At 42.8% G+C, this 11,990-nt stretch overlaps 1 protein-coding gene across 1 annotated transcript; it reads right to left on the bottom strand.

The window, feature by feature from the left end:
* Positions 1-300: 300 nt before the first annotated feature.
* LOC117931987 (cell surface glycoprotein 1-like) lies at positions 301-10,243 on the bottom strand. The gene is made up of 3 exons (XM_034853044.1): positions 10,091-10,243; positions 1,525-1,845; positions 301-702 (listed from the first exon to the last, which is right to left on the bottom strand). The coding sequence occupies exons 1-3, from the start codon at positions 10,241-10,243 to the stop codon at positions 301-303; spliced, it is 876 nt and encodes a 291-aa protein (XP_034708935.1).
* Positions 10,244-11,990: the final 1,747 nt, after the last annotated feature.

The raw sequence follows: 11,990 nt of genomic DNA, 5'->3' as shown, positions 1-11,990 counted from the left end.
GAAAACATAAGGGAAATACATAAACAAAATATATAAAAGAAACTATGCAAATGATCATATAGTGGCTGGAGGATGATGTGGAGATGATGGCTCAGCTGCCTCTGCCTCTCCTATAGTCGGCTCCTCAGGAGGTATAGTCTGATGTACGAAAGGAGGGGCCTGTGATGGCTCTAGTGGGATAGGAATGGCGTGCTCAGGAGGTGATATAATACCCAGATGGTGCTGAATCTTCCTCAGGATGGCAGTATGCTGGGTCTAAGTGGCGACAATCTGCTCCTGATGAGCACTAAGAGTTGTGATCTACTGAGTGAGGATGCTCTGAGAAGTGGCCAATGCCTGGAAAGTGTGGCATAGGCCTCTATACTCGATAATGGATATAGCAATCCTAGGCTCAGATGAAGGAGATGGCTCTGATATGGGTGGAATAACAGGGGGAGTCTGTGATGTGGTCTGAGGAGCAGAGGGTGTAACCTCAGGTAAAGGCTCTATAGAGGCTACTGTAGGGGTAGGTGGTGTAATGTCAGCTGGTATCTCAACCGGTTGTGGCTCCTCTGGCTGCTCTGGATGCTCTGGTCCAGTTGGGGCTCCCTGGTTTGCACCATAGGCTGTCATACTCGTCCATTTGTCGAGAGTGAATATCTCTTGACAAATGCATCTACGCTCTAGCTGAGGCTTTGTCGGGCATCCCAAATGCTCCAAAATCTGGCATAACAATGTGGGGAAGAGAAGTGGAATAACATCCGCTCTGAGCAGCTTCTTCCTATGGACCTTCTCTTCAAAGTACAGAAGAGCGGCCATAATGAGATGATGAGGGCCAAAGAAGTATCCCTCAAATATCCTGAACAATGCCTCCAGCAAAACTCATTTCCTCTGCACCTAATGCTGAAGTGGAAAGATGTTATGGCGCAGGAGTGCATCAATGAAGAACATGCTGGGAGGGAGCTCTTTCCTCAACAGATACTAGCATGAGGATGCCCCTCTGGACAGAATATGAACTATATCGCTCTGTGCAGGATGAGTCCAGACTCGAAAATCCTCTGGACATGCTAGCTCATAGGGAATACGGAGTGCCTCTGCTATGTGTCTGGCTCCCAGAATACCATGGAGTCCATCTATGGTAAAATGGATGACAGTAGGATCCGGGACCTGGTGTGTGGTCATGGACTAATAGAAGTCCAATGCTATACAGGGATAGAAAAAATCCCTGGGAGTCAGCAAGTGCTCCATATGGTACCTTTGTAGCAGATGGAAGGAATCCCTGAGCTCGGGCTGAAGTCTGAAAGTGGCTGTGTCAAAATAGAGCTCGGAGTGGAATGGCCTTGCCCTACAATCCAAATTACCCTCAATGGGTGGCTGAGTGGCCATGGGGCATCTGATAACCACCTTAGGAGTCATGCCTGAGGGAATCTGAGACTCTTTGGCTGGTGGCTGAGATGACTGAGGCTTTTTGACAGGTGGTTGAGATGGCTAAGGCTCTGATTCAGGCTTTGAAGACAGCTTTGTTAAATCAATTGGCTCTGATACCTTGGATTTCTTCTTTGGGGGACCGCTACTTGACTTTTGGGCTTGGGAAGAGCTTGTCCCGGCCATGGTGAGTGACCTCCTTGTCTGATAACGCCTTGAAGGAGGACTCATGGGTGCGTCCTCAACTGGAGGTGGGACGACCGGTGGCCGTGGAGGCTCGGGTATGGCAGCTTGGATAGGGCTCTCTCTTGGGATTCTTAGGCAAGTTGATGGGGACGAGGACTTAGCTCCTTGGGTTTTAGCCATGGCTGTCTCAGAGAAGGTGGCAGGAGAGTTGCTCTGGTTTGGCTCCTCTTTGGTACCTATTTGAAGTTCAAATGACTAGTTAAAAAATGAAATATGGAATTTATAACGTTTAAAAAGGATGCCAAGGGACGATTTTTATTTTCACAGCAGATGGTCTATTTCGTAGCAAGGAGCGGATTTCGCAGCGAATGGGCATTTTCGCAGCCCATTTTGTAGCTGCGAAATGAGAGTGGAGGGCTGCAAAATGGCACTCATGTGCCAAAGGGTGGTTTCGCAGCTGCAAAACCACCTGCGAAATGGGGTGTGGCTGCGAAATTTGGAATTTTTAGGCGTGGAGGATTTCGCAAGCATTTCGCAACTATGAAATGAGAGGAGGGGTCTACGAAATGGCACTCGTGTGCCAAAGGGGTGTTTCGCAGCTGCGAAAATTTTCGTAGAGGGGGGTATGAGGCTGCAAAATCATTTCGCAGCCAAGGGGCGATTTTGAAGTGGATACTTGGGGGCTATGAAATTATTTCGCAGCCAAGGGCCATTTTCGCAGGGGCCCTTTTTAGGCTGTGAAATTTTGCAGACCATGGATTTTCCTTGCTTTTGAGCTCCTCTTGATTCCCAGCTACCTTATTTCAATTTCTTTGCAATTCTTCCTGATTTTGATAATTCAAAAAGATTAAGTTACATATAAATAACATAATTTAAGATCAAAATTAAAATTAAAACAATTTATAAAGCTTATAAATTAACATAATTAAACAAAAATATGGACTTTGGTGAAACCAAGTCCATCTAACCCTTTCTGATTAGGCTTTCCGTGGCTCAAGGAGGTTGATTTCCTCATTTTCTTGATTGAATGGCTCAATGAATGGCTTGAGACGATGACCATTGACTTTAAAAGTGTCAGTGCTATTAGAATTCAATAATTCCACCACTCCATTGAGATGCACTTGGTGAATAATGAAAGGGCCTATCCACCTTGACTTGAGCTTCCCAGGAAAGATATGAAGCCTTGAATCATAGAGTAAGACTCTTTGTCCTTTTCGAAATTCTTTGTTGGAGATTAATTGGTCATGCCACCTCTTCATCCTCTGTTTTGAACATTGGAATTGATGTAAGCATCATTTCTTAATTCCTCCATCTCATTAAGGTCTAAGCACCTCTTTGCCCCGGCTCTGATCAAGTCCATGTTTAACCTCTTGATTGCCCACCAAGCCTTATATTCAACTTCCACAGGGAGATGGCATGCTTTGCCATAGACTAGGCGATAGGGAGACATGCCAAATAGCTTGAAGTTTCATTGAATGTCATGAAGCTTAATAGACCAATCTCTTCTGCTCATGATCACCACCTTCATCAATATGTTCTTGATTTCCCTATTTGCTAGCTCAACTTGCCCGGAAGTCTGAGGGTGATAAGGTGTAGCTACCTTATGCTTCACTCCATACTTGGCTAATAGGGTTTCAAAAGGTTTGTTGCAAAAATGAGTACCTCCATCACTGATTATGGCCTTGGGCACCCCAAATCTTGAGAAGATGTTCTCCTTAAGAAACTTGAGAACCACCCTGTGATCATTGTGTTTACAGGGGATTGCCTCAACCCATTTAGAAACATAGTCCACCCCTACCAAGATATAAGAGTTACCAAAAAACATTGGGAAAGGTCCCATGAAGTCAATGCCCCAAACATCAAAGAGATCAACTATTAGGATGGGGTTATGGGCATTTGATTTCTTTTGTTAGCTTCCAAGCCTTTGGCATCTATCACAGCTCCTACACATGATGTGGGCATCTTTGAAAAGTGATGGCCAAGTAAACCCTGATTGCAACACCTTCATGGCTGTTTTCTGAGAGCAAAGTGGCCTCCACATGCATTCTCATGGCAATGGCTGAGGATTCCTTGTTGCTCTTCTTCAGGGACACACTTCCTTATTATTTGATCTGCACAATACTTGAAAAGGAAAGGCTCTTCCCAATAATAAGCATGAATCTTTGCAAAGAAATGCTTCCTGTCTTGTGCTTTCCACTCACTTGGAACTTCACCAGTAACTAAATAGTTAGCAATATGAGCATACCAAGGAGTTTTCTCTAGCAACATAAGTGATTCCTCAGGAAAGTCATCATTAATAGGTAAGACATGGGAATTGTGTGCTATAGCCAACCTTGAAAGGTGGTCAGCTACCACATTCTCCACTCCTTTCTTGTCTCTGATTTGGAGATCGAACTCTTGTAGTAAAAGAATCCATCTAATCAACCTTGCTTTTGCATCTTGCTTTGTCAATAAATACTTCAAGGCTGAATGGTCAGTGAAAACAATGATGAAAGACCCTACTAAATAAGCACGAAACTTGTCTAAGGCAAACACTACAACTAACAATTCTTTCTCTGTAGTTGTGTAGTTCCTTTGAGCTTCGTTCAATGTCTTGCTTGCATAGTAGATCACATAGGCTTTCCATCTTCTCTTTGGCCAAGTACAGCTCCTATAGCAAAGTCACTGGCATCACACATTACTTCAAAGGGTAGTTGCCAGTTGGGAGCCCTCACTATTGGAGCAGTTGTCAAAAATTGCTTCAATTGATCAAAACTCTTTTGACATCTTTCATCCCATATAAACTTAGCATCCTTAGCCAAAAGTTCACAAAGAGGCTTTGAAAGCTTAGAGAAGTCTTTATAAATCTCTGTAGAACCCTGCATGGCCAAGGAATTGCCTTACTCCTTTTACAGTTGTTGGGGATGGCAATTTGACAATAAGTTCCACCTTTGCTTTATCAACTTCAATGCCTTTCTGGAGATGATATGGCCAAGGACAATTCCTTGATGTACCATAAAATGGCATTTCTCCCAGTTGAGCACCAAGTCCTTTTCAATGCATCTGTTAAGAACCGCTTCCAAGTTGACTAAGCATTCTTCAAATGTACCTCCATATATGGTGATATCATCCATGAAAACCTCCATAATTCGCTCCACCATATCACTGAAGATACTAAGCATACATCTTTGGAATGTTGCAGATGCATTACATAAACCAAAAGGCATTCTTCTGTAGGCGTATGTTCCAATGGACATGTGAAAGTGGTCTTCTCCTAATCTTCAACATCAATTTCAATTTGAAAATACCCTGAGTACCGTCCAAGAAACAATAGAAAGGATGGCCAGAGACTCTCTCCAACACTTGATCAATAAATGGCAGTGGAAAATGATCTTTCCTTGTCACAGCATTCAATTTCCTATAATCAATACACACCCTCCAACCTGAAGTGAGGCGTGTAGCAATTTCTTCTCCTTTTCATTTTGAACCATAGTAATCCCTGACTTCTTTGGTACCACTTGAGTAGGACTCACCCAAGGGCTGTCAGATATGGGATAGATAATACCTGCTTGAAGTAGCTTCAGCACCTCAGCTCGCACCACCTCTTGCAAATGAGGATTCAATCTTCTTTGAGGTTGACGAATTGGTTTAGCTTCTTCCTCCATATATATATGATGTGTACAAACCAAAGGACTAATGCCTTTCAAGTCAAATATTTGCCATCCTATTGCTTTCTTACACCTCTTGAGAACTTCAAGTAGAGAAATCTCCTGATGAGTAGTAAGAGATGAAGAATAACAACAGGGCATTGTTTATTTTCTTCCAGGTATGTGTATTTCAACTCCATGGGCAGAGGCTTCAAATTGAGCTTTGGGGTCTCTTCTTTAGCAGCTTCTTGTGCCTCCTCTTTATTGAACAAAGGTAGAATCTCTTCTCTCCTCCTCCAACCTTGTAGAGTAGCAAGCACATTAGAGGGTTCAGACAACCCTTCTTCAAGATCCCCAAGACTTTCATTCAACTTGTCTTGCATATTCTGATTACAGTGCTCCTCCACTAGAGTGTCAATAATGCATACCTCTTCTGGACCTTCTTCTTCTTCGGAGTGATTAGCTTTTTAGACATATAAAAGATATTGAGCTCAAGTGTCATGTTACCAAAAGTGAGTTGCATGAGTCCATTCCTACAATTGATGATTGCATTTGAGGTAGCAAGGAATGGCCTTCCAAGGATGATAGGAACATAATTAGCTTCCTTGACAAAGGGGTCCGTATCAAGAACAACAAAATCTACTGGATAGTAGAAATTATCAACTTGAACTAAGACATCTTCAATTATCCCCTTGGAATTTTCACTGATCTATCAGCTAGAGATAGAGTGATTGATGTTGGCTTCAATTCACCAAGTCCCAATTGCTTGTAGACAGAGTATGGTAGCAAATTCACACTTGCTCCCAAGTCTAACAAAGCTTTTCCACTACCTTTCCCCAATCATGACTGAAATGGTAGGACATCCCGGATCTTTGTACTTCAAAGGAGACTTGCATTGTATGATGCACTTACTTGCTCAGTCAAGAAGGCTTTCTTATTCACATTCAACCCTCTTTTGATAGTACACAAGTCCTTTAGGAATTTTGCATATGTTGGAACTTGTTTAATCATATCCAGCAATGGAATATTGACTTTCACTTGTCTCAATACTTCAAGAATTTCTGATGCATTTCTGATTCCCTTTTTCCCATGCAAAGCTTGAGGAAAAGGTGGAGAGTGTGTTTCTTCAACATTTCTTCCTTAATAAGCTCTTTCTCCGGATTTGCATTCACTGTTGAATCATGGTCCTCTTTCCCTTCACTGATATCTTTCTTCTTTCCTTTGATTTCCTCCATCTTCTTTGTCTCTTCTTCTTCTTCCTCTTCAACATGTGGCTTGGGTGTTGGCAACTCAACCTTTTTACCACTCCTTAGAGTGATCAAGGCTTTGACATCTCTCACCTGTGAAGATTCTCCCTCATGAGTTTCCACTTCATGGATACCCTTGGGTTTTGGTGAGGTTGAGAAGGAAATCTACCCTTCTCTTGCACTGTGTTCAAGTTAGTGAGCCTTGAGATTGAGTATTGGAGATTATCTATCTTTTGAGATAAGTCATTTTGCATCCCATCCATCCTTTTATTCAATGTATTCTCTACACTGTCAATTCTTTGACTGAGTTGAGCATTGATGGATTTTTGGTCTCCAACAAAATCTCCCACAACCTTGCTGAGATTCACTATTGCTTGTTCAAGACTTGAAGCTTGTTGAGATGGTTGAGCCGGCTGTTGGTACTGAGGTGCTCTTGGCTTCCATGAAAAATTTGGATGGTTCCTCCAACTTGAGTTGTAAGTGTTTCCATACGAAGCATTGCTATTGGGCTTGAATTGTCCAATGACATTTGCTTGATCTCCAAACATTTCTCTAGCAACTGGAATTGTAGGGCACTCCTCCACCAAGTGTTCATAAGATTGACAAATAGGACATGGCTTTACTTGCACTGTGTTTCAGCAACAGCTTGCACTTCATGCATCTTTTTCAGTTCTAGCTCCTCCAATCTTCTTGTCATAGCTGCAAATTTTGCTTCATATCAACATCTTCATTCAAGGTGTACATCCCAGCCTTAGCATTGAAAGCATTCGGTTGAGACTTCATCTTCCCCACTTCTCCTTTGTTCGGTTCATCCCATCCCCTTGAAACTTCAGCTACATAACTCAAGAAATCCATAGCTTCCCCGATTCTTACTCATGAAATCTCCTCCACACATTGTCTCGAGGAGTTGCTTCATTGAGGAAGACATCCCATCATAGAAATAACTCACCAACAGCCATGTATCAAAACCATGGTGAGGACAAGCATTGATGGCTTCCATGTATCTTTCCCAACACTCATAGAATTTCTCATTCTCTTTAGCTGAGAAGTTTGAAATTTGCCTTTTCAAGCCATTTGTTCTGTGAGTAGGAAAAACTTCTTGAGGAATTCAGCTTGTAAATCAGTCCAAGTACGGATACTCCTTGGCCTTAAAGAATTAAGCCAAATCTTGGCCTTATCCTTTAAAGTAAAAGGAAATAGCTTAAGCCTCATCAAGTCGATTGAAGCTCCTCCTCTTGGAATGTATTACAAACATCTTCAAATTCCTTGATATGTGCATAGGGATTCTCACTTTCCATCCCATGGAAAGTTGGTAGAAGTGGAACAATATGTGGTCTGATCACTAGCTGCTCTGTAGGGGGCACTATACATGATGGTGCACTCATACGAGGTGGATGCATGCGGTCCCTCATTGATCTGAATTCATTGGGATTGCCTGGTGACCATGGTGACTATGCTGATCTTCAGGTGTAGTTTCCATGATATTCAAGCTCAATTCCAATTCCTTGTTAGGAGGTGTTTCACGTTTAACAAGCCTTCCTCCACTATCTCATATCCAATTTGGCATACACAACTAGTATCCACTGTAACTAAACCAAAAACAAAAGAAAACAAAACTACAAAAAAGACTTAGATTAACTAAAACTAACTTAAAAGATATGTTAGAATATGAACAAGTAAAAGAAAAAATTAAAAGAGTTAGTAAAATGAAAGAAAAATCACCAAACTTGTGATGAAAATCACAAGTAATATGAAAAAATATCACTGTGAAGTTGGCACCTTCCCTGGCAACGACGCCATTTGATTCATGCCCAGCTGGTGTACCTTGAGTTTGGTCCTCAAACGGGTGTAATCAACAAAATTTATAACCTATATCACCATGCACTAGGATAGCCTTAGCTAATATAGCATAGTGGCTCTAGGATCGTTCACTGGGAAGGGTTTTCAACTTACAACTGATACCAATTCAAAGTTGAATTGGTGCTTTTTCATTTCAAGGTTAGCTTAAGAAGAAAACATAAACTTTGGTTGAAAAAGGATTTGTTTTAAGCTAACTAAAAAGAAAGTAATGGGAATTACTTATGAAGAAAAGCGTTCCTTGGAGTTTTAGGTTCACTGGGGAAGCTCCTCATGCAAAAACAGAGCTCCGGTCACTTGAATCTTTTCCTCGCATTAGAGAATTAACATATAGTTAATTCTCTAACCGGTGTTGTACAGATGTTTCCCTTTAATGGATTTCAGCACTAATTTCCTCTCACTAATGCAACTTGCAATGGCTCGTGCCTCTCACCTAGCATTTGCCATTCAAGGTGATCATTAACCTTGGACTTCCCTTCTCAAGCTCGCAAGAGATAACTAATGGATGTCTCCTTAGAGTCCAAAAGCTTACCAAGTGTTGGCAATTCTAGAAAATCCTACCTTTAAGTCACCTCCCAAAGGCTCGCAAGAGATAAACTAGTGCATCTCCATGGATGGAGATCACTTGCCTTACCAAGTGTTGGCCCAGGTGAATTGAAGGCGTTTTAAGTTAACTAAAAACATAGAAATCATTAACGGGTCACACTTTCTCTTCATTAAAGCTGAAACAACAAAACTTCCAATTCTTGCATTCAAGCCTTACCGGCTACCTTAGCTCCAAGGAACTAAAAGCCTAGCCACTCATTCTCTGAGGAAACATCCTCAGAGCTTGTTTGGCTAGTAAGAAAAAATAAATACAATACAATCAAATTGAGTAGGTAAGGTAGAGCAAAGCTCTGTATTTTACTTCCTTCCAAAACTATACAAAAGATGTCTCTGAGAACAAGCTCCCGAGATATCACTGTAATGGAAATTACAAACAATATATATGAGGCTATTTACCCTTTGTTCTTACTTAATAACTAAGGAATCTTATAATTGGTGGATTACAAGGAGAGAATGGGGATTTAGACATCAAATATCTGAAGTAAAAAATCTAAAAATGTCGGTCGCAAATATCGGGAAGCACTCAAGAGAATTTCGCAGGCGTGCAGATGGCTGCAAATTTGCAACCTGAAGGACACCATTTCGCAGCCAAAGGCTGATTTCACAGCCTCCTCTTGTGATTTCGCAGCCAAGGCTAATTCGTAGCCTGCGAAATTGGCCTTCACTTGGTGTGATTGGCTTCCAATGGCTCTAACTTCTTCATTTCAACTTCGAATCATGTAACGTTTAAAGCATTGGATTGCTGACTTCTGAGCTTCGAAACGACATATAGTATGCATAAATTGAACTCCAAGAAGTACTCCAAAAGTGTCCAATAGTGCTGTCCTCTTGAATTCTTCATGTTAGATTTCTCTCTTTGCTTTCCTTCCTTGCATTCATGATTTGCTTATGGCAAAGGACTATAAAGCTTCAAAGCTTTGGTTCTTCATGTTAATGAGCTTCCCATTGCTTTGCCATGGATTCCAAAGAACTCTCTTCAATCTTGGATTGCTTTGGTGATCAAATTACTATCAAAAGCACCAAAACTTGCACAATTTGATTAGAAATGATTGCAAAGGTCCTTAATATGTTAATTGAGTTAAAAGGTAATAACTACTACTCAAAAGTGTTTAAAAGAGTTAATTACAAGCTATAAAATAGCATTTTTTGAGTAGTAATCACAACCTCAGGCATAGATCCTGTAGAGGGCATTGTAGAGGCAGGTGCTTTGATGTCCGTAGGTATCTCAACCTGTTGTGGCTCCTCTGGATGCTCCGACTGTGGTATCTCGGGATGCTCTAGTCCAGTTGGAGCTCCTAGCTGTGCATCATAGGCCATCATACTAGTCCATTTGTTGAGAGTGGATATCTCTCGGCAAATGCGTCTACGCTCAAGTTGAGGCTCAGATGGATATCCCAAGTGCTCTAATATCTAACAGAGCGATCTCGGGAATAGTAGTGGAATGGCATCCGCTCTCAGCAGCTTCTTCCTGTGGACCTTCTCTTCAAAGTACAGAAGAGCGGCCATGATGAGATGATGAGGGCCAAAGAAAAATCCCTCCGATATCTGGAACAAGGCCTCTAGTAAAGCTCCTCTCCTCTGCACCATATGCTGAAGTGGATAAATGTTGTGGCGTAGAAGTGCATCGATAAAGAACATGTTGGGTGGGAGCTCCTTCCTCAATAGATATGGGCGTGTGGATGTCCCCCTAGACAGTATATGAACCATATCACTCTGAGAATGATGAGCCCACACTCTATAATCCACTGGACGTGCTGGCTCATAAGGAATACGGAGGGCCTCTACTATGTGTCTGGCTCCCAAGATACCATGACGTCCGTCAATGGTGAAGTGGATGACAGTAGGATCCCGGACGTGATGTGTAGTCATAGACTGATAAAAGTCTAATGCTACACGGGGATAGACGAAATCCCTGGGAGTGATCAGGTGCTCCAAATGGTACTTCTGGAGTAGATGGAATGAATCTCTGAGCTCTGGCTAAAGCCTGAAGGTCTCTCTATCAAAACAAAGCTCAGAATGAAATGGCCTAGCCCAGCAATCCAAATTGCCCTCTATGGGTGGCTAAGTGACCATGGGCTGCTTGATAATCACCTCAGGAGTCATCCTAGAGGGAATCTGAGACTCTGTAGTAAGCGGTTGAGGCTCTGATGAAGGCTCTGATGGCTCTACTGGAACTGATATCCTTGCTTTCTTCTTAGGAGGGCGGCTAGCTGACTTCTTGGGATGAGAGGAGCTTTCCCCTGGTGTAGTGGGTGGTCTCCTAGTCTCATATCATCTCAGAGGAGGACTCGGGGGCGCTCCCTCTACTGAAGGTGGGACGACAATTGGCTATGAAGGCTCAGTCATGGAGTCTTGCATAGGAACCACTCTTGGTGCTCTGGTAGGGGTTGATGGAGATGGGGTCTTGGCTCCTCTTGTTTTGGCCATGGCCGATGTGAAGAAACTTGAGAAAGGGTGGCCGGAGGTGCACGAGGGGCTTTGTTTCATACGGAGGTCCTCTGGAATCCCCTTGGAGATGGTGCTGTGGTTTGGCTCAATTTTGCACCTGAGGGGGGTTTTCGTAGAGCAAATGACCGGTGCGAAATGGAATATAGCAATTTAAAGGTTTAAATTGGAATTTAAGTGACGGTCGAGCTTTTCGCAGAAGAAGGCTCATTTCGCAGCATGAGGGCCATTTTGCAGCCAAGGGGCGATTTCGTAGCCAAGGGGCGATTTCGCAGGCCATTTCTCAGCTACAAAATGGGAGTGTGGGGCTACGAAATGGCACTCGTGTGCCAAGGGAGTGTTTCATAGAGGGTGCTTGGGCTAGGAAATGAGGCTTTGGATGGTTTCACAGGGCATTTCACAGTTGTGAAATGGGTATTTGGGTTGCAAAATGGTACACGTGTGCCTGAAAGGGGCTTCGCAGCTGCGAAAATTTTCGCAGAGGGTGGTCTTGGGGCTGCAAAATGGTTTCGCAGAGGGGGGCCTATTTCGTAGCAAGACCTCAATTTCGTAGGGGGACCCCTTTTGGCTGCCAAATGGTTTCGTAGGGTAAGGCCCTTTTCGCAGGGGGGCTATTTTG

Source organism: Vitis riparia, chromosome 15, assembly GCF_004353265.1.
Source record: "Vitis riparia cultivar Riparia Gloire de Montpellier isolate 1030 chromosome 15, EGFV_Vit.rip_1.0, whole genome shotgun sequence".
NCBI lineage: Eukaryota > Viridiplantae > Streptophyta > Magnoliopsida > Vitales > Vitaceae > Vitis > Vitis riparia.
The sequence above is the reverse complement of the archived record's forward strand: the minus strand, read 5'-3'. Positions and strand labels throughout refer to the sequence as shown.